Source organism: Pan paniscus, chromosome 6, assembly GCF_029289425.2.
Source record: "Pan paniscus chromosome 6, NHGRI_mPanPan1-v2.0_pri, whole genome shotgun sequence".
Classification (NCBI taxonomy): domain Eukaryota; kingdom Metazoa; phylum Chordata; class Mammalia; order Primates; family Hominidae; genus Pan; species Pan paniscus.
Window position 1 is genome coordinate 149,106,371 of NC_073255.2, and position 23,888 is coordinate 149,130,258.

The window sequence follows — 23,888 nt, forward strand, 5'->3', positions numbered from 1 at the left end:
CCTTGACTTTTCTCTCCTGCTCTCCATTTTTTTAAATTATGGTTAAAAAAATACATAACATGAAATCTATCCTCTTCACAAATTTTTTAATGTACACTACTATTAAGTATATGTACATTATTGTACAACAGATCTCTAGAACTTTTTCATCTTCCATTACTGAAATTCCATACTCATTAAACAGTAATTCCCCTTTTCCCCACTTTCCCCAGCCCTGGCAACCACCATTCTACTTTCTGCTTCAGTAAGTTTGACTACATACCTCATATAAGTAGAATCGTGTAGTTCGTTTTCCTTCTGTGACTGGCTTATTTCTCTTATAATATCTTCAAGGTTCATTCCTTTTTAAGGCTGAATACTATTCATTGTATTTAAATACTACATTTTCTTTGTCTATACATCTATTATTTCTGCCTCTTGGCTATTCTGAGTAATGCTTCAATGAATATAAAAGTACAAATATTTCTTTGAGATCTTGTTTTCAATTCTTTTGGATAAATAACCAGAAGTGGGGTGGCTGGCTCATATGATAGTTCTATTTTTAATTTTTTGAAGAACCTCCAAATTGGTTTTGATAGCATAAGGTGCATCACTTTACATTCCCACCAACAGTACACAAGGTTATCAATGTATCTACATCCTTGCCAACACATGTGATTTTCTGGGTTTTTTTTAATAATAGCCATCTTAGGAGGTATGAGATGATATCTCATTGTGGTTTTGATTTCCCTTTCCCTGGTGATTAGCACCTTTTCATATACCTGTTGGATGTTCGTATGTCTTCTTTGAAGAAATGTGTATTCCAGTCCTTTGCTTATTTTTTAATCTGGTTTATTTGGGTTTTATGCTACTGAGTTGTATGAGTTTTTAATATACAGCTGACCCTTGAACAATTCAGGGATTAGGGTCACCAGCTCCCTGCCTAGTCGAAAATCTTGTGTATAACTTTTTACTCCCTTAAAAGGTAACTACTTGGAGCCTACTGTTGACCAGAACATAACAAACAGTCAATTCACACGTATTTTGTATATATATTATCTACGGCATTTCTAACTATAAAATAAGCTAGAAAAAAGAAATATTTTTAAAAAACATAAGAGAAAATATATTTACTACTCAAGAAGTGGAAGTGGATCGTCATAAAGGTCTTTATCCTCATTGTCTTCCAATTGAGTAGGCTAAGGAGAAGGATGGATTGGTTGTGCTGTTTCAGGTGTGGCTGAGGCTGAAGATATGGACAAAGTGGAAGGGGATGCAGGAGAGATGGGCACACTAGGTGTAAACTTCTATTGAAATAAATTCCTGTGTAATTTATTTCCTGGATGTGCATAGTTCAAATTCGTGTTTTTTGAGGTTCAACTGCATGCTGGATATAAATCCCTTTTTGTTGACTCAGAGCAGCGTGTGGGAGGCTTAGCTTCAGTGCAAATGGGATTTCAGGGCACCACACCTGAGATCCTCTTGTCAATTATGCTCATGGCAGCAGGAGCTTTGAATGGCACGTTTCCATGGCCATTACACCTACTGAATCAGGATCTGCATTTTAACAAAACCTCCAAGTGATTTATGTGCACATTGAAGAAGTATGAGAAGCGCTTCCCTAGAATAATAATTTGACACTTTGAGGGTCTTCCCCAGAATCAATAAAAATGTTAATAATCAGCATAGAATCTCCTAAAAAATTCAACTTCCTTGGAATGGTGTTTTTTTACAGTTCATTTGAACAGAGTTGCTGTTCAAAGTGAGAACTAGAGCAGATAATTTGTTGTTAATGTGTAACACATGTGCAAAGTGGATTTAGGGCCAAAGCAGAATTTCCAAGATGTTTGCCTCTTTGCTAAAAGGAGATAGGATAGACGTAATTTACTTCCTTTTGTATTTTAGGGTTCAAGGTCCCTGTGGCAGAGGATTATATATTTCTGTATCTATTGTCTTTTTTTTTTTTGAGACCAGGTCTCACTCTGTCACCCAGACTGGAGTGCAGTGGCACGATCTCAGCTCACTGCAACTTCTGCTCCCCGGGTTCAAGCAATTCTCCTGCCTCAGCCTCCCGAGTAGTGGGGACTACAGGTGCCAGCCACCACGCCAAGCTAATTTTTTTGTGTTTGTAGTGGAGATGGGGTTTCACCGTGTTGCCCAGGCTGGTCTCGATCTCCTGACCTCAAGTAATGCGCCCACCTCGGCCTCCCAAAGTGCTGGGATTACAGGCACGAGCCACCGCGCCCAGCCTCTATTGTCTTTTACCATGGAGTAAGATATAAATGTGACACTTGTAGTGACAGCTGGAAGTAATCTGTCAGACAAATCTTACTGAATTATGTCTGCTGGTCCAGTGCTTAGTAATTTAGAGACTCTCTGTTGGACAGAATAGACTGTCAGATAAGCCTTGCCGCAAGGCCATGTCACCTAATTTATGGGCTTTTCCTTAGGTTTAAAATACCCACGCTGTTATATGATCAGGATATTCACAATCCTCGTGTGATCATCCTCTGAACCACTGATTTCCAGGCAGTGGTCTAGGGACTACTGCTTGGTAAAAATTACATTTTCTAAGTCTACAGTAAGGTCTTGAAGTCAGTATTTTTTAAAAAGCTCTCCAGGTGATAAAACTCAAATTTGGAAACCACTGCTCTAAGCTAAAATGTATTCAGGATTCAGGTCTATCTCATATAAACATCCTCTGGTAGAGTGGTATTACTTACTCTGAATTCCAAATGCCACTTGTTCCTTGCTTACTGGGGAGTATACTTACATGAAGAGTGAAAAAATAATTTAAAAATTTCTAATTTAATATAACACACTTTTATTACTCTCAGCAATATTTATTGTTATCTTAGAATTCAATGTAATTTTTACATCATTGCTTATTATTTACTAGTGGGCCTGTTACACCAAGGCCCATAGCACTAAACATCTGGCTGTAAATATAGTTGGACTACGCACAATCTCAGGCAGAGAAAGTTCCCCTAAAGACAGCCACAGGTGTTCCCTGAAACAGGACTTTCCTAGAAACTGAGTACCTTTGGTCCATTATTCATTCTTTTATGTCTTCATTCAGCAGACATTTATCAAATACCAGCCATTCGATAGCTATTTCAGCTATTCCAGGCCACTGGATTCTTTTTTATTTATTTTTATTTATTTTTTTATTTCAAGATGGAGTCTTGCTCTGTCACCCAGGCTGGAGTGCAATGGCATGATGTTGGCTCACTGCAACCTCCACCTCCTGGGTTCAAGCAGTTCTCCTGCCTCAGTCTCCCGAGTAGCTGGGATTACAGGCCTGTGCCACCACGCCCTGCTAATTTTTGTATTTTCAGTAGAGACGGGGTTTCACCGTGTTGGCCAGGGTGGTCTCAAACTCCTGACCTTGTGATCTGCCTGCCTTGGCCTCCCAAAGTGCTGGGATTACAGGCATGAGCCACCACACCAGCTACATGAAAATACATAAGACTTATTCCTTGACCTTAAGGAGTTCACAGACTAGCACAGTAATAGAGGTATACACGTAAATAATTAATTACAACAGAGATATTTGCTCTTGTTGGGCATGGAGAGATGGGGTGGGCCAAGCCCACAGGAGAACCTGGAGAAGGGCCTGGAAGACAGAATAGTACAAATGCATCACATAAGACACCAGTCTGTGCTGCCCTTATGTATCGGACATAAGAGGAATGTCTAACTTCTGAACAGCTCAAGTGAGTACATTTAAAATATAATTTATTATCCTTCCCTGCCATAAAACAAACAAAACCTGCTTTTCTACATGTGTTCCTTGACTGGTGACTGGCACTTCATTTTGTGCTATCTCCCCAGCCAGGAACATGGGAGGCTTCGCCTTAACTCCCTGTAGCCAGTCAGTAATCAAGAACTGTACATTTAGCCTCTGTCCCTCTCCTCTCCTCTATCCACTGCTATTGCTGCTGCCTCAGACAAGCCCTCAGGCTTAGACACTGCAGTAGTTTCCCACCTGGTCTCCCTAGATTGAGACCTTCCTCTTTCCAGTCCATTCTCATATCAGTTTAGAACATAAGTGGCTTTACTTCCTATAGGAAAAGATCTAAACTCTTATGTATTAGTTAAGAGTGCTAAAGTGTGAGCAAGACTGGTTGGATTCAAACCCTGGCTTCATCACTTGATAGCTGCAGGCAGGTCATTTCACCTCTCACCCCCTCAGTTCCTTCATCTGTAAAACAGGGATGGAAGTGGAATCTCCTTCATAGGGTTATTGTGAGGGTTAATTGAGTTAATACTGTACATGTGAAGTTAACAATGCCTGGCACAAAATAAATACACAATGATTATATTAGTCATAGTGGGGTAGCAGGTTAATTCAGTGTACATGCCAGGTAAATAAAGACAACTAGGACTTACTTTGCCTTCTAAGGGCTAACAGCCTGAAGCGGGGCGAAGAAGATGAAGAGATAAACAAATTACTCCATATGATCAATGCTGTTACAATTTTGAGCAAGGTGCCAAAAAATCATTTGGGAATCAGAGAAAACTTTAAAATCTTCTTATCTAAAAATGTTATATTAAAACTTATTTTCTGGCTGGGTGCCGTGGCTCACGCCTATAATCCCAGCACTTTGGGAAGCCGAGGCAGGAGGCTCACTTAAGGTCAGGAATTGGAGACCAGCCAGGCCAGCGAAACCTGGTCTCTACTGAAAATACAAAAATTAGCAGGGCGTAGTGGCAGGCACCTGTAATCCCAGCTACTCGGAAGGCTGACACAGGAGACTCGCTTGAACCCGGGAGGCGGAGGTTGCAGTGAGCTGAGATTGTGCCCCTGCACTCTAGCCTGGGCAACAGAGTGAGACTCTGTTACATACTAACTCAAGCCCCCAAATACAACTTAATACCTCGCAAACCACAAGTCTCTCTTGCATGAAATTTGCATATTCATGATTTTGTTTCTAGACCTTTGCAGTAACCACAGGCAGTTTGGTTCTCGTATGTGTGAATATTTAGGTCCATTCTCTTAGGAACAATTTGAAAAAAGAGAAACTGAGCATTAGACATACAAAAGGGAAAAACAAGTGAACCACAGAGGAATAATAGACTGCAATAAAACCTTGGGAAAAAATAAGGAAAATTATGGAGATGAACTGTACTCTAGTGATTTTTGGACAATGTGGGCTACTGATATTTGCATAAGAATTGCTATGGGGTATTAGGGAGACTGGAGGACATTGTCAGAGTACATATAAATACAAAGTAGCTTATAAATGTATATATATAACTTCACAGCACCAAATATACATACTAAAGAAGAAACAGTTGGAGAAATGCCATTTGGTACAGGGAGCAGAACAGCATAGTGTTTGAGTTTAGGCTCAACTCAGAATGTTTAGGCTACTGACTAACATTGTGACTTTGGGAACTTAGTTAAGTTTTCTAAATCTTGATTCTCTCATCTAGAAGATTGGATTATGGTAGTACTACTGAATAAGATAGTTAGAAGTAATTAGGAAAATGTCCTAACACACCTTGCAGGTAATTTGCAAATAGCAAGTAGCTGATAAATGTTAGTTGTGCTGTTGATTATTATTAATACCATAGGCTTGTTTTCAGCAGTCAAACCAATAAATTTCTGTATATCTCAATTAAATCTGTGGAAAGGATGTAATATAGTACTTGTTATTTCCTACATGGCAGGTAATATTTACTAATGTTACCTTTATTTAGAATATGCTGCCTTTTGTAGCTATATACTAGTGGATGTAAAATACTATCATAGAGTTTCATAAGTATATTACTTATCTCTCTTCCCCCATTCTGTTTTTCACATTTGAGTTTAAATGCCTATGAAAGTTAACCTACTACTAAAAAATATAACCTACAACTGAAGAACTGTAGAATTCCAGAACTCCTTGATTTCATGACCTAATTTAATAAATATAGTAATTGATAACACCAGTTTTGTTAATAGTGCTTCTAAAGGGCTTATGTATTTTAAATATTCTCCGTACTGTCATGTATATCCTATGTGTTTTCACCTTCTCTGATATTAATTTTGTGAACAAAAATAAACAGTTTGATTTAGCATACTTTAATGTGACTAGAGTATGTTTGGGTGATGTATTAGAGACCCTCTTCTATGGGACACCTTCCTTCTCCAGCTCAGTTAAGTGACTCCCCCAGCCGCTGCTGCTGTAAACCCTGTACATTCTCCATTTCTTTATATTTTTAACTTACTTGTACCTTCAAACAGACTGTGAGCACTTTAACCTTGGTAGCACTGAACATCATGCAACATTGAACATCCCTGTAGATAGTCAGTTGATTTTTGTTAAGTGAATGAATGAATGCTGCCCTCTTACATTGCTTATATAATTTCTTTTTTTTCTTTTTGAGACAGAGTCACGCTCTGTCACCAGGCTGGAGTGCAGTGGCATGATCTCTGCTCACTGAAACCTCCACCACCTGGGTTCAAGCAATTCTCCTACCTCAGCCTCCCAAGTAGCTAGGACTACAGGTGTGCACCACCACGCCCAGCTTATTTTTGTATTTTTTTAGTAGAGACACGGTTTCACCATGCTGGCCAGGATGGTCTTGATCTCTTGACCTCGTGATCTGCCTGCCTCTGCCTCCCAAAGTGCTGGGATTACAGGCTTGAGCCACCACACTTACATAATTCTTAAGCCATGGTCACCAGTGTACCAGTGACTGATTCAATTAATTCATAAATTAAGAATGCCTTTAAAAAGAAGATAAAGTAAGAAAAAAAATAGGAAATTTCTTTTTTTTTTTTTTGAAATGGAGTCTAGCCCTGTCACCCAGGCTAGAGTGCAGTGGCGCCATCTCAGCTTACTGCAACCTTCACTTCCCAGGTTCAAGCAAGTCTCCTGCCTCAGCCTCCCGAGTAGTTGGGATGACAGGCACACACTACCACACTTGGCTAATTTTTTGTATTTTTAGTAGAGACGGGGTTTCACCATGTTGGCCAGGCTGGTCTCAAACTCCTAACCTCATGATCCGCCCACCTCGGCCTCCCAAAGCTCTGGGATTACAGATGTGAGCCACCGCACTTACATAATTCTCAAGCCATGGTCACCAGTGTACCAGTGACTGATTCAATTAATTCATAAATTAAGAATACCTTTAAAAAGAAGATAAAGTAAGGGGAAAAAATAGGAAACTTTAACGGGAGAACTAATATTAACCTAATTCTGAAAACTTGTCTGTGGCTTAGTTTTTGTGTCTTTCTTTCTGAAGAAGGTTCTCTTCTTTCTGAAGGTTGCCTGACTTTCTGCAAATGCCAGAGGCCTTACCCTAGTTTCTTTACCCCAGTTTCCTGATTACTAACTACTAAATAGCCTGTATAAGGTGACAGGTGTAGGCGTCCACTCTGGCAGACTAAAGGGGGCTATTGTCACAACTGGCTGTGGTTTTAGGCTCTGAAATGAGAGACATAGACTTTACACATACTTCAGCTCTTAAAGATGCTGTAGAAGATGTTAGGAAGAGGAATAATATAGCCAGGAAAAATGTTTACCACATCACATATGTCTAGTGATCGAGCAGTCATCTATTTGTTCACAGAAGCCTGAATTGTAATGCATACTTGTGTAATAGGCAAATGATAAACATAAGTCAACATAGAAAATTGCCGTGAGGGCCACCCAGCACATACTGTGTCTACCCAGCGTGAGAGCTTTGTTCTTGTTTGTGACAAATAATCAGAAACAGGAAAGAGTTTGCAGATGTGACAGGAAGCAACTTAACAGACAGGCCTGGCATCATCTGTCGCCTTAATGTATACCATTTATTCCCTTGGTGTGATGATTCTTAGCCATAGGTCACAATTGAGCCTTAGAACCTTAACCCAGAGTGTTGCAGCCTTCCCCCTTGCAAGTACCCCGGGAATTGCTGCCATTGGCCAGTGTCCAAGAAGAAGGCTTGAACAGCTGCCCTGACAAATGGGTTTCCCCCATTCAAGCAAGCAAATGAGGGGTTTGAGCTGCTTTGCAATACTCCCTGCCTCTGGGCTACAAACACTGTTTAAAATGATAATAAAGTATCCTACTCTCCAGCACTATGTATTTTTCTTTTTGGAGACATGTAAATATCTTTAGGATCTTTTTAATGCAGGAGGTGGGAAATCATCCATATGAAGAGTTGGTTTCAGCTTTTCTTTCTTTCTTTCTTTCTTTTTTTTTTTTTTTGTCTATTCCAGACAGTAAGGATTGTATCCTGGAGCCGCTTTCCCTGCCAGAAAGTCCAGGTGGCACCACCACTTTAGAAGGTTCTCCATCTGTGCCTTGTATTTTCTGTGAAGAACATTTTCCTGTGGCTGAACAAGACAAACTTCTGAAGCACATGATTATTGAGCATAAGATTGTCATAGCTGATGTCAAGTTGGTTGCTGATTTCCAAAGGTAAGTTCTGTTTTTGTCCTTAAAAGAATTAAATCTGACCATGTGTGGTGGCTCATGTCTGTAATCCTAGTACTTTGGGAGGCCAAAGTGGGAGGATCACCCGAGGCCAGTAGTAGTTCAAGATGCCAGCTCTAAAAACAAAATTTAAAAATTATCTAGGCTCAATGGCATGCACCTGTAGTTCCAGCTACTTGGGAGGTTGAGGCAGGAGGGCTGCTTGCACCCATGAGTTCGAGGCTGCAGTGAGTTATGGTTATACCATTGCACTCCAGCCTGGGTGACAGAATGAGACCCTGTCTCTTAAGAAAGAGAATTAAATGTATTGTTTATTAAAGGAGTGACATAATCTATATATAAAATAATTCCCATACAAATATGAAAATTCATATTCATTTTCAGGTTTCTCCTTAGACTTAAAAAAAAAACTTTACAACTCTTTTGTATTTCTGAGACTTTTTTTTTTTTTTTGAGATGGAGTTTTGCTATTGTCACCCAGGCTGGAGTGCAGTGGCACGATCTCAGCTCGTTGCAACTTCTGCCTCCCGGGTTCAAGCGATTCTCCTGCCTCAGCCTCCCGAGTAGCTGGGATTACAGGCACCTGCCACCATGCCCAGCTAATTTTTGTATTCTTAGTAGAGATGGGGTTTCACCATGTTGGCCAGGCCTGTCTCGAACTCCTGAGCTCAGGTGATCTGCCCACCTCGGCCTCCCACAGTGCTGGGATTACAGGCATGAGCCACTGCACCCAGCCAACTTCTCAGACTTCAAAAAAATCTTTACATTATTTTTCTTGAGTCTGTAAGTTTGAGAATGTCACATACTAATTTATTTTCTATAAGTTCTCTAAAGAGATGAACTTTCCAAAGAGTAGATAATACTCACTTTGCAGCATTCCATGACATTGTAGATCTTATTGATGTCTCCCAGATTATGTCTCATGTTTTAGGCCATAGACATTCTCTGAGTGGGTCCTTCCAGTAATTCCAGAATAGACTTGGCAACAGGACACTCAAAAGGCAGTGTTTGGGAATGGGATCCTTGGAGACTTTCAAGCCAAAAGGATATTGCCCAAACAAATCTCAGTTTAAATGTTGTGATGAGGTTGATTCCTTTTTTCCCAATTTATAATTTCTGGAAGTAGTTGTCCAAGAGAAATACCTTCCCTGTATAGTTACTGAAAGCATAAAATTTGGTGTATCTGGTAAGGTCCCATTTTGAGGTATTCTGTCCTGATTTCCCCATAAAACATTGTAGTAGCCCAGACATTGAATACCCCTGCATCTAAACTCTGTTTCTCCCAAGCCATATAAAACATTCCTAGCAAACAACTTCTTTCTTATGATAGGTCTTGCAAAAGAGCAAGCTGTATTATTAAGAGCTGACTATGAAAGTAGGAAAGCCTGGGGTTGAGTGCAGGCTTTCACACTTCCTAATCTTGTGATTTCCTGCCAAGCTACCTAACTACTCTAAGCATTGATTTTCTCATCTATAAAATGGGGGTAACACCAGCCCTCACGGTTATTGAATATTACATAAAACAAAGTATGGAATGTGAGGGCGATCTGGCCGTGACATCTGTCACCCCGTTAATCGCCAGGGTTGATTCGGCTGATCTGGCTGGCTAAGTGGCTGTCCCCTTCCTCCCTCACCACTCCATGTTCATGCCTCCCAAAGCTGTGTTCTCAGTCAAAGAGGACAACCATCTCCACTAGAAGAGGACCAGTCTTTGGTCAAGGGTATACGAGTAGCTGCGCTTCCCTGCTGGAACCTCCAGACAAGCTCTCAAGTCCATTTGTAGGAGAACATAGGGTAGTCAAGCTTCCAAGATTCCAGACACATCCAAATGAAGTGCTGCATGTGGCAGTCTGCCTTTCTTAAAAAAAAAAAAAAGAAGAGTATGTGTAGCATCTGCTAGTGCCTGAGACATGTGTACCTGATAAATGGTAGATAAAATGCAAATTTTTATTTGTATTTTTATTACCAAAGGTATATTTGAAATCTTAGTTTTCTGCAGCTATCGTTTGAGTTTTCCGTTTGTATTTATGCTAATCTAAAAACCTAATTATCATTTGTAAAATATAGCTTTTGAGAAAATTTCATTCAAGTTTCTAAATAATCTAAACTTTTGGAAAGATAGTTTAAGTTGGAATAGCCAGCATACCCACAGGGGTAATGATAACTATTCTCTAGCCTTCATCTCTGTCCTTATTGCCTAGCACCAATACTGAATATTTACCATGTGCCTTCTGTGTATGTTGCCTTATATCGACTCAGCACTACTATTTTTGAAGTTTTTGGTGTTGCCTTATCAGGTATCAGAGATAGGAGGACAGTTAATTGAATGATATATATTGCCAACTGCTAAAATAAACTAATTCCCTACATGCTCTCATAGGACATACTCTCTGCTCCTCATTATCATTTGTTATTCTTTATTCTCATTAAAATATATGTGTGTGTATGTCTTTATTCTCAGAGGGAGCTTTCTCATATGCAACCCAGTTATATGTGGTGAGATCTTTTGATTTTGTTTCAGACACTTCTTAGGCTAGAGATCTTCTAATTCATACTCAACCATTGAAAGAAATACTACATGGGTTATTCTTTCCTAAGGCTTCTATTAGTCAGCTTTTCTTTAATATGAAACCTTTATTTTTCTTTTTGAGTCCTGGCTGGAGTGCAGTGGCACGACCTCGGCTCAGTACAACCTCCACCTCCCTGGCTCAAGCAATCCTCCCACCTCAGCCTCCCCGAGTAGCTGGGACTACAGGCATGCACCACTACGCCTGGCTAATTTTTTATGTTTTTAAATTTTTATGGTTTCACCATGTTGCCCAGGCTGGTCTAGAACTCCTGGGCTCAAGCAATCCACCCACCTCGGCCTCCCGAAGTGTTGGGATTACAGGTGTGAGCCACCGTGCCTAGCCATGAAACTGTTCTTTTATTCCCTTTTATCATATAAACACAAATCTTCCTTCAGGAATTGCAGAAGAATATTATTAACTACCAGTGATAATCGAATAGTTTAAGATTTTTCTTTCTCCTCTGCCCGTAAAGTATGTGAGGAATGTCTGAATCAGAGTTTGTATTCTCCTTTGTGCTTATGTGTCATAGTTAAGTAGCTATATTTGTACTAATCAATCTCTCTATTTGTATCATTGTTATTAATCTCATTATCCTATTATGCATACGTGGGCAGAAAAATTGAATTATTTACTAGGTCTCGGGACTTAGGAGTCAGTAATTAAATGCTGGGATTATTCATGCTCTAAATGCAGATATACAATAAAATGGATGCTTTAATTAAAAAGAAAAGGATGCATATCTGATATAAGTGCTTTCTAAAGTGTATCTTTAACATGTATTTGAAATATGGAAACCTAGATTTTCCTTGTCAACTGTCCTTCTAATTAAGTAAAATTTTCACTCTCAGCAGGTATAAATGTGATTAATTCCAATTGATCAGGCATGTATCTGAGTAAACTCTGTTGCTTTTAAATACCTTTGACTGTATCCAGTCTTCTTTAGATAATAACCTCCTACTACTTAAGGAAACTAAAAATTCCTCTCCCAAACAATCCAGGTATTGATTGTTATGATCAAAGTTAAGTTGGAATCTTCTCAATATCATGTAACTTGTTTCTAATTTTAGAAGACAAAGTATAAGGTGTAGGGTTGGGAGGAGGAAACATGAGAGATTTATTTGGCATGAACACATTCACTCAGAACTCAAGAGGAATTGTTGCTTCTGAGTACAATAGATAATGAAGATGATAATAAATAAGAGATGGACTTAACTTGTGGTTTACAAGAAGTAAGCTATAAGTTTTCATACTAAATATATATTTTTTTATGAAACAAAATAACACTAAAACTTCCTGGGGCAGAAGAAATAAAAACAAAAATAAAAATCTTTCCATTGAGTCCATTTAACATAGTTATTTATACTGAGCTATTTGCTAGCTTTATTCAGTAGATAAAATTGCTCTGGAAAATAAATGTTAACTTCTTATTTCTTACCCTTTTCTATATTAAATTCCACACATTCACTGCTACTTAATTAACAACCATATTTCAAACCTTTATGACTATGTCAATAACCATACCAATTACAGTGGGGGTGGGCAGGCAGGATATTGCAACAAGGATTTTTTGTGAGACAATTCTGTGAGACATGATTTGAAGTTCCTTTGGAAGAAAAAAAGTATTTGCTGATGACCTAGTAATTACTTTTATGGATTTTTAATGAAGTATGAAATACTTTGATCACTCATCCAAATAGAGTTCCTACCACATGTTATTTCTTAGTGGCCTTTATATATTGAGTAGCTGCAATTGTAGCTTTCAGTAAACTAGAGAAGTAGGAAAAATACAGAAGAGACGTACTAAATGAGCTCTTAAATTTGAACAATATGTTCTAGTGAGTGGGAAAAAATGCCACAAGAAGCATGTACTGAAGATCTGCTATCTTTATTCTATCACTCAGTTGATTACAATTTATCTGAATGCCCATACCATCCGAAAGGAAATGTATATATTGACACCTCTTAATTATAAGCTTAAAAACCACTATTATGTGTTTAATGACTAGGATGTTTCTTTACTCAAATTTAGACATAGGTCAAATGTATGTTGTTGTTGATGTCTGTAGTATACCACAGTAAGATATGATGCCTAATTTTATATGTTTAAGTTGTATGGTGGTTTATGGTTATATTTTGCTTTGTAACAGATGATTTTTTTTTTCTTTGATGTTGTTGTCACCCAAGTTTTGGTTAGGAAGAGAACACTCAAATGACAACTTTGTTCCTCTTGGACCAACCTATTACCTGCTTTATCCCATGGGAAACACTTCCTATTTGAGGAGGGCAACCGAGGTTCTACCAGACAGAATCTCCCCATGATTCTAAGTTAATTGATGTCAGTAATTTCTTCCCTTGTGCATATCACCTTGAAGTAAACTCTGATGGAAAGTAAGTATGTCATGTGATTCTTCTCTTCAGACATCAAAGAGACAGTACTCAAACATAGAAGTTTTTGGAAACTGAGACCCACTGACTATTGGAATCAGGCTCCTGTTACCTCTGTAGTGGAACTTCTCTGCACCCTTTCCTTGCCTAGTTAAGCAGTTCCAAAACAGCCCCAAACAGTTGGTGTCAATTTTCAGCCCTTAGGTAGCAACTTAGGAGCAGTTCAGACTGAGGGCTACTGTTAAGTAGTATGCCTTTCGGAAGGGGAAAACATTCTCTTCCTCTTCAGACTTCATTTCTGTACTTCTGGTTCTGCCTTGTCAAAAAGCATTCTATGTGACCTCATTGGTCTCTGAGGGGAAAAAAATGCTTCAAATCTCTATTACAACTTTAATTGTAGGGGCTCTTTCCTGTCCCTGCCTTCCCTTTTCTGCATTTCTTGTACCAATTCGTCCCCACATGACACTAGAGGAACTGTGTTGTAGAAGATTGAGTTTGGCCTTGGAGCCAGAGAGACAAAGTTCACATCTCAGTTCTAACATTTTAATTGACCTTGGGCAAGTAAGGACTCATTAAATGGTAGCTGCTAATAATTGTCATTATTGTCACTATCATCATTCTTCTCTTATACTACTTTAGCCACCTATATGTGCCCTCTGACGCTATTAATATAACTATTTTGTCTTTTTCATCAAATGTTTGCTGAAATGTTGTTGTTGTTTTTGTTGTGTGTCTCATTATTTCCCTGGGATAAATATAAATTCTTCGCTACCTTAGTCTTATTTAAATATGTTACTTTTTCTTATAGTAATAACTGTCATATATATTAAACACCCAGAATTTTGGACAGTGTGCTTTACATGCATTATTCTATTTAATTATCAACAACTTATTTTGCACATGAATAAACTGAGTTTCAGAAAGATTAAATAACTTTAAGTTCAGGTTCATACCTTTGAATTCAAAGTCCTTGCTTCTCTATTCACCATTGCCTCTGGGGTGGTAATTAATACATTAACTATGATACTTTGACCACTGTCTTAATTTAAAAAGCAAAACTGCTTCTAGCATAAGATCTGTGCAGATAAGCAAGGGACAATATTGATTGTCCATTTAAAAAAAAGTCATTGGCCAGGCACAGTGGCTCTCACCTGTAATCCCAGCACTTTGGGAGTCCAAGACGGGCAGATTGCTTGAGCTCACAAGTTCAAGACTAGCCTGGGCAACATGGCAAAACCCCATCTCTACAAAAAAAATAGGAAAATTAGTTGGGCATGGTGGTGCGTGCCTATAGTCCCAGCTACTCGGGAGGCTGAGGTGGGGAGGATGTCTTGAGCCCAGGAGGCAGAGGTTGCAGAGAGCTGAGATCACTCCACTGCACTCCAGCCTGGGCAATAGAGCCAGAACTTATCTCAAAAAAAAAAAAAAGTCATTAATAATTCAAAGAGCAGTCTGTTCACGAGGATCCAGGCTCTTGCCTGGTCATCTGTTTCACATGGTTTCACACAGATACTTTTCTAAGACTGTCAACATTTTCCAAAGTAAAGTAGTCTGTGTATTCAAGGAGTTATCACTGCCTTTCAACAGGCTCTAGACCCAAAATGGAACTAATTATATAGGGCTGACCACTATTCTCCGTTTTGTCTAGAGGATACCATCCAGATAGTCCTCAATGGAATGGCAACCAGGACTGACGAGCCACTCCTTGGTGTATTCTAGCAGTAGCCGTAGGGAACCTCCAGAGGGAACTTGGCCTTCCTGTCTTTTGAAGTCAGTTATCTTAGCACCTGGTTCTGCCATGTATAAATTTGATTAATCATGAAAATAGATGTCTATATTTCAATGTAGAGGAATAATCCATCTTCTGTTCTAACATCTCTAGTACAGGTTCTACTGTGTTCCTTCATCCCTGTCACCACTTTGTAATAGAAAATGTGCTTGGGGGAGAATAAGAAAAGGACTAGGAATGTCATTTTTATTCTCTTAAGCCTCCTCTTGTCTTCTCTTTCCCCTTTTTTCCTCTCTACCATGGGGTGGTGGGGAAAGCAACTAGTGAGGAATGGAAAGATAGAGACTAGGAGTAGCCATGTAGGAGACTGAGGAGTACAAGGTGTTGAAGCTGGCCCAGGATGGCTAAGGAAATAATGTCCCAGCCTTTTGTAGGTACTTTTTCTCTATTTATCTGCTGTGCTGGATCCAATATGCACTTGCCTTCTTCTGAGATTTATAATATGGAAGCCAGTGAGTTAGCCAAGGAGTAGGGTGCATCATTTATATATTTGTGGTTTAAGGCTCAATGGGAGCTTAAGATTGCCATTTTAAGATCTCCTAGAATAAAAGTTAGCACTGTTTTATAAGGAAAGGGTTCTCCCCTTACTTACCCATCAAAGTTAACAGTGTGGTTGTACAGGAGAAGAAAAACTTAAACGGGATTCTATTTTTATACACTATTCATTGGCTTCTTTTTCTTACATATTCTATATTCATTCAGTGTATTTTTATTTGATGTCAGCTCGTGTCATGTTTATCTCTTTCTCCCAGACCTCTCTCCAGCACAGACTTCTAATACACAAATGCCCTTTCCATAGAGCACCATGGGATTAGAAAATTAATGTTAAGAAAAAAATTAATAATAAAAAGGAGACACAATATTGGGAATTGGGGACTACTTAGAGAACTTTACAGGGATCTTCAAATTCTCTACTTCTTTAAAACATTTACTGTGGACCTAATATATCCAAAACATTCCTAGATGTGCTAAGTCAAGCCATTTAAAATGTCCAAATTTCTACTCTTTCTATATTCTTCATCTATTTCAATAAGTCCCATTTCTTTTTTTTGGTTCTTTGGTGTAAGTTACTTGTTTTATCCCTCAGTTGTGTGGCCTGATAAATTGGGAGCTATAGAGTCAACCTTTCCTTTTCCTCTCTCTATGAAGATAACACTCTCTTCTTGGTACCATTCAATAAATGAGATTGCAGTTGCCAATATAAATCTTGTTAGATAAATGGAAAGATGAACCACTTGTTAAATCCTGTCATCTTACTCCCTCTTTCATCACATATGTAGGTCTGGGTGTTAGGCTTTGGTTTTTAATTTAGCTGGTGTGTTGCTTCTAACTCTGCTCATTAGATACAAGAATTGTAAGTTAGGCTATTTTTCCAAAGTCTAAATTTGCCTCATTTCAGACTCAGTGTAGACATATGGAATTTTTCTATCTTGTTATATTGATATTGGATTTAGACTGATTTCTCATTGCATTATTCTTCTGACCTCTGTTCTTTTGATACATAAGATAACCACTTAGTTTTCTCTTTATTGCAGAGTGTGTCATAGCCTATTTAATCATTATTGTATTTTAAAGACACATAAACTTAGGTGTTATTTCAGAAAAATTCATTATCACATAAAAATAATTCATTTTAACTTTCCTATATGTCTGTTTATTGAATTTGGGGATAGTAGAGTTTAGTCATTTTCATGCCCTTACATGGTAATTCCTTTTTATTAAATCTTTATTTGATAATTCTATAATGCTCCACTGCCTTTGTATTCACAAAAAACTGCTAGAAAAGCAGTTTTAAGTTAACATTTGATTTGTTGCTTTGGGATGAGTGAATGCGCTTATAGATTCCTGTCATTCTAAAGCAAATAGTATACTGAATCTTCTCATCGTTCCTTATTTTATATTGTTCTAAGGTACATTTTATATTGGAGGAAAAGGTTCACTGAACAGCCCATCACAGATTTTTGTAGTGTGATAAGAATTAATTCCACTGCTCCATTTGGTAAGTGTACGTCCTGGCTACCATCTTTTCCCTACAGTATAAAAATTCAAAGGAATAATCTTACTGTCTTATATTAGAATTGCTTTTACTTTCATGATAGATAAAATTAAATTGATGTGTTTATTTTGCCTAACTTGAATAAAGCTAAAACAGTTCTATGCCAAAGAGATCCCAATAGACACACACATCTGTATTTTTTAAGAAATAAGTCCTTCTGGGGAAAAAATGGTTAATATCTTTTTTCTTATTTGTTTTCCTAATCTCTCAACAGAAGAACAAGAGAATTATTTTTTGTTATGTGACGTTTTACCAGAAGATAGAATTCTTAGAGAAGAGCTTCAGAAACAGAGACTGGTAAGAATTGTTTTTAAAGGGTGAATAGTGTCTTGAAAATACATATAAATACATATAAAATCATATTGGGTTTTTTTTTTTTTACTTTTTGTTATGGAAACTTTCAAACATATGTAAAAGAGGAGACAATACAAAAAGGTCTTAAAACAAAAAAAAAGTATACACTTGACTGAAAATTAAAGCATTTTATGTTAAAAATGCAGAGAGAATTTTTGGCTTTGTTTTGCTTCCTGGATTATCTCTAAAATAACAACAGAACTTACACATTTTAGTGTAATTTTAGCTGCCTGACACATGCTAGGGTTCAGTAGTCGTGGAAAAATGCCCTCAGCTAAAATTGAGTTGAATTGATTAACCTTTTTTTCTCCCCTTTACTGGAATGTGCTATGCAGTAGCATTTTTTTTATTTCCCTTTATGAATTAAGCATATGGTTTAATCTACATAGTAGCCTTTCTGGTTTTCAGGCTTAACCATAAGCAAGCTAATTTGAAAACCTCAGCATCTTTAGCCTTTAAAAAAGATAACAGCACATACAAGCATGAAAATTTTTATTTTATTTTATTTTCTTATTTTTATTTTATTTTATTTTATTTATTTGTTTTTTTTTTTTTTTGAGATGGAGTCTCACTGTGTTGCCCAGGCTGGAGTGCAGTGGTGTGATCTCAGCTCACTGCAAGCTCCGCCTCCTGGGCTCACACCATTCTCCTGCCTCAGCCTCCCGAGTAGCTGGGACTACAGGCAGCTGCCACCACACCTGGCTAATTTTTTGTATTTTTGGTAGAGATGGGGTTTCACCGTATTAGCAAGGATGGTCTCGATCTCCTGACCTCATGATCTGCCCACCTTAGTCTCCCAAAGTGCTGAGATCACAGGCGTGAGCCACTGCACCCGGCTGAAAATTTTTATTTTCGTAAGTTAATCAGAAAGTAATTTTTTAAATTGTTACTTTTGTTTAAAAGTACATGGGTTCCCATTATTTGTGATTTAATCTCGACTATTACTTGAAGTTGACTTGCTGTTCCTTTAGTGATTTCTTGTAAGTCTTTCTTTTATCTTTGGACTTAGCTAAATATGTTATAAGAGAGAGAAATGATTTAAATATTTGTGCTATATCCTCAAGAGATCAAGGAGAAAAATAAATGCTATTTACCATAGTCATATAATTTAAGAAAGTCCCTGGAAGCATATTTTATTTTGTAGACATCCCAAATGATTATTTCTTCCAGTAGGGGAAGGTGATACCATTGGATGTTGATTTATATCTAAGAAAAGTTATGCTTTTCCTGTACAACAACTGCAGTAAAGAAATAGGACTTCCTGAGTTTCTCTTCTTTCCTTATAGCAGTGTCTTATGAAATCTGCAAAACAAGGCTAAATTTACTATCATGTCTTATGGATGTTATTTGCGTGCACTTATTCATAATTTCCAATTTACATGAATTTTCTCACTGTTGCTAACAGTGGCCTTAAGAATGATCAAAAGATGTCATGATCCTAGTAGTCCTAAGGATTTATTTATAAGAACTCAAACCCTACTACTTCAGCCATTCTTGTTCTTTAGCATGCAGAATCTGTACGATGTGTCTGCAGATGGACTCAGGTCTCTAAAAATACCTACATATACTGCATTTAAGTTACCTTTTTTACTTTACAGTTTGATAGTGATACATTTAATGGAAGTGAGCATTATGCCAGCTTACAGAAACAAAAGAAGAATGAAAAGGCAATCAATCCATACATGCTCGTTGAATTTCTGCTTAAGTAGATGCCTATACAAAGAAGTACAAGAGTACAAGGCATAATCCATATCATACAAGAGTGTACGGTCTACTTAGAGAAGAAAGATAAATATGTATTCTTATGTTGGTAATAGAGATAATGATAAAATATCTTGCAGGGCTTATGAAGATTAAGTGACATGTAATATACTTAGAACACTACCTGGCACATAGAAGGCACTTAATAAATATTAGCCAATAAAAATAACAGTAATAATGCTGTGTCTTAACAATGAGAAGGATTTGGATAGTTAAGAGAGTTGCAGGGAAGGGAAGAAAGATACATATGCATCTAAATGTTCAAGGTGTATTCAGGAAAATCGAGTAAAAGTCTACTCCGGCTTAGATAGAAAAATTTTTATGGGGAGGAGTATGAGATAAATTTGAAGAGGCAAAATGGAGCTAAATTGTGGAAATCCTTCAGTGCCAGAAACTTGACTTTGTAGTAATAAAGACCCATTAATGTGCCCTCATTGTCCATCAGTGACATGAAGAAAAGAGTAAATGTAGCTGTGTATAAATCCATTTCAAGCTGTCAAAGCCTGAGAAAGACTAGACCAACTTGGGGATTGGAAGTAAGCTAACAATGACTGATGACCATCCATAAGCCATGCCTTGTATTTGGTTCTTGCTTCATAGCACCCTGTGAGGTGGCTATTAAATGCTTCTATTTATGAGTAAAATATGGCCTAGGAAGCTTAATTTGCCCAGGAACACATAGTGAATGAGGTGCAGAGCTAGAGTTTCAAACCAAACATTCCAGGTACATGCCTTTTAAGCCATGCCATGCCAACGTAGTAATTATTTGGCCTCTCATGTGTCTGGTACTATTATTCTAGGCTCTGGGAATCTCTCTGTCCTGGGTGCTCATGGTCTGACAAGTCTGTGTAGGGAGGGGATTCAGGCTTGGATTGAAGTTTAGGGAAAGCAGAGGCAGTTTACAATAGCCCGCCACTGGAATTCTGATTAGAGGATCAACAAAAAGTAAAAAAAGACTTGCCAAACAGCAGGAAGACAGGCTGAATTTGCCATCAGCCAGTTCATCACAATGTTATGCTACATAGTGTGGAAGCATGAGGTTAGTTAGTGTGGGTGATTCTTCTGTGGGCGTTAGCAATGATTATAGGATCTATCTCCTTTATAAAGAAAGAACTTTACAAATCAGTAAGAAGCATGTCCAGAAAGAAGTCTAAATCATTAAATGAAACAAAAGTAACAGTATACTTTTTCTTCTTCTATCAAGTTAACAGGACTTGAAAATAATAGTACTAAATGGTGGCAAGAATGTTAAGAGACAAGTACTTTTTCAGCTGCTTTTAAGAATGTAAACTGGTATACCATTTCTGAGAGGCACTTTCTCATCATGCATTGGAACTCTTGAAGATGTTTATGCCCTTGGCCCATAGTGTGCAAGAACTCATCCTAGGAAGACTTTACAGCCAGAGGGTTTTGAAGTCACTCACTCTACCACAGCTTGGTGGTTTTTTCCTTATGCTGCTACTAATTATACTTTATCAAACAATTTTTTATTAATCAGAATTTCATTCTAGTTTCTAAAACATGTAATTTAAACCAATCAAACTGCTTAATGATAATGGATGTATAATGTAGTCAGTGTTTGAGTGACCCCAGCTCAATATTTCAACTCTAAGACTTTGAATTGAGGATCTTGAGGATCTCAACTCAAGTCCACGAGGAAGAACCCTCAAACTAGAGTATTAGTAGGGCATTTGCTGACTTGATTTGCATTAACGATGATTTGCATATGTATTATTCTTAAATATTTATTCTTTCATGTGGAACTCTAGGTAAAGCATATAGTTTAAGTACCTTTGTATGGTTTGCTCTTAGTTCAAAATGACTTTGTAACTTAAGGGCAGAAACTGTGTCTTATATTTAAACATCCTTCCTAGTCCTCCCTATACTCCTAAGTTCATATTGTTATTTTTCCCCAAACCTCATTTTAAACAAACAGACAAAACTCTGTTTTCTGTGTGAGTGGCTGGAGGTATATAGAGTTTAAATGATTCACTGAAAGTTACAGTAACAGATTTTATGCTAGAATCATATTTCTTTTTCCATTTCTTTGAGATTTCACTGGTTTCTTGACATTTGCAAGATTTGTATGTGTTCCCAGTTTTCTTTTTGAAGAGCTTGATTCCTACTTGACACTTCTTTGAATATTTTCATCCATATTCTGAAAGAAACTACAGAATTAGGAAGATTCTCGAGGATTTCAATAGCTTGAACACCTTCTTCCCTTTAGCTTCCTTTAAAAATTCTCCCGTGATCTTGGTGCATCATCCTCTTATTTCTCATCAATCTAGCTTAGTCTTGTCCAGTGGTTCTTTTCCCTCTTTTCTCTTAAATGTGTATACATATGTTTCTCAAGATCTTATCACCTGTTCAGGGCATGCACATCCGTATAACTACCACTATTATGCCTATGGCTTAAATGTTAGTGCTGGTGCAGAGTAGGCAGTCAGAGTAAATATTCATGAATTGAGTTCATCCATAGCTTTCATCCTGGTTCACTTCTGAGCCCCAAATCTATATTTCCTCATGTGAAACTTTTCCATTTGGATTTCCAGTCCACACTTTAATATGCCTAAAAACAGAACTTATTTTTTTCCTTCCCCAAAACTTGCTATTTGCCTGTTCTCCTTTTATTACATAATGACACCACCATTCTCCTGGTCACTCAGTTTGGAAATCTCTAGAAGCATATTTAATTGATTCTTTTTTTCTCACCCCTATATCTAAGTCATTTGTCAAATCCTACCAGGTCCAGCTGAGTCCCAAGTCCCACATCCATACTCATACTTACCTTGTCTATAGACTCACCTCTTCAGGCAATTGACACTGCCTCCAGAATTTTAATATTAATAAATACGTATTAAAATTAATGTTACTATTAATTGATTAATAGTAACTGATTATCTGTTAATATTAATAAGTAACATAAATCACTTTATTCTTTTTTTTTCTGACAAGATCTCCCTCTGTCGCCCAGGCTGGAGTACAGTGGCTCACTGCAACCTCTGCTTCCTGGGGTCAAGTGATCCTTTTGTAGCGATGGGGTCTCACTATATTGCCCAGGCTGTTCTCAAACTCCTGGGCTCAAGAGATCCTCCTACCTCAGCCTCCTAAGGTGCTGGAATTACAAGAGCAAGCCATTGCGCCTGGCCCTATTCTCTTCTTCAAAAACCTGCCCTATTCTTTATTGTCTTCATGTTCTTAAGGTTTTCTAGGCTCAAACTGCATTTCCAGTGTCTTTTCCCTAAATTGCCCAGCATCCAATTAATTCGTTTATTCAACAAATATTTATCTTGTACCAGATATTTTCTAAATACTACTGATATAGCAGTGGATAAAACAGGCAATGGTCCCTGCCCTTGTGAAGTTTACACTGTAGTATAAACATTTCTTTTCTCACATTTATCAAGTATGTTAGGTACTTTCAGGATTCTGCTTCATGAACTAGGAATGGCAACCCCCACCTGTATAGATACATATCCCTCAAGGCATTGCTCAACTGCCACATTTTCCAAAAGTTTCCCATATGCCACCTGTCAAAATTAATGACCTCTTCTAAGTTCTATTAACACACTATTTTATTTGGCTTTTCAATTATAGTTAGTTATTTTAAAATCTGTCTTCCTTACTAAGATGCCTCTTAGCAGTTCAGACTGTTGTATTAACTTTTCTATCTTCTCTGAGGCTTGCTCTTACGTATGAACTGAAATTTCATCCTGAAGTATTGGCTTGTAATTTCTATAAAGCCATATAGTCAAATATCCCTGATTAACAAGGATACAATATAGCTAAGGCAGACATCTATAATCACTGCATTACACTTTGCACTTCAACATAAAAAAATACTCAGTTTTTCCTTTGTCTACAGGAGAAAATGTGTGGTATTCGTTAAGTTCTCAGTAGCAAGACGTAACTTAACTAAATTGGGAAAGAGGGAAAGGCCTAACCGTATGAAGGTATTTTTTTAATCACTATTTCAAATGTCAGCTTGAGATATCATTCATGACAACTACAAATATTTTATGAAAGTTTTAACGTATATAACAAATTTATCTTCAGGAGAGAAACAGTTTTTTCTGTTTTTAATTCTACTTCATGTGTCTCACCTCTCCCCACAATAAAGCCACAACAAAATGAAATTGCGTATCTCCCACTGAGAAGATTGTTCTTCCTCATGCCACTTTTTAAAATATAGTTCTACAGACTTTCAGTAAAGGATCAAATTACTGTATGCCAACAAACTAAAAGTAAAAAAATCAATTTATATTTATACTTTTCTTGCATAATTCCTATCTTTCAGGCACAATACATACAAGTTCTAATACTGCATCTAGAATAAAATTTTCTTAAATATAAGATGATATTTCCCATTGAATGTAACATTGTTATTAACAGTGCAACAGAGATCAATTTAGCTGCAGTGACCATTGAGTAAGTTTAACCTTCAGATTGATGACTGCTTTCTTTGGGAAACAAATGGTAATCACAATCTAAAACGATATTATTCTGAGTCCTAAGGTTCACCACTTTGAGCATCTTCAACAAGGACTTAAAATTTACAGGACATTTTGTATATATACTGG

At 37.6% G+C, this 23,888-nt stretch overlaps 1 protein-coding gene across 3 annotated transcripts in view; it reads left to right on the plus strand.

Moving 5' to 3' along the window:
- The window catches only part of ZNF277 (zinc finger protein 277), a 141,101-nt gene that overhangs the window by 72,222 nt on the left and 44,991 nt on the right, over positions 1-23,888 (plus strand). For all 3 annotated transcript variants that reach the window (XM_003811229.5, XM_008963613.4, XM_063606352.1), the window contains exons 2-4: positions 8,177-8,378; positions 17,048-17,136; positions 17,408-17,490. In XM_003811229.5, the coding sequence (XP_003811277.1) occupies positions 8,177-8,378; positions 17,048-17,136; positions 17,408-17,490 (374 nt within the window). The remainder of the gene's footprint in view (positions 1-8,176; positions 8,379-17,047; positions 17,137-17,407; positions 17,491-23,888) is intronic.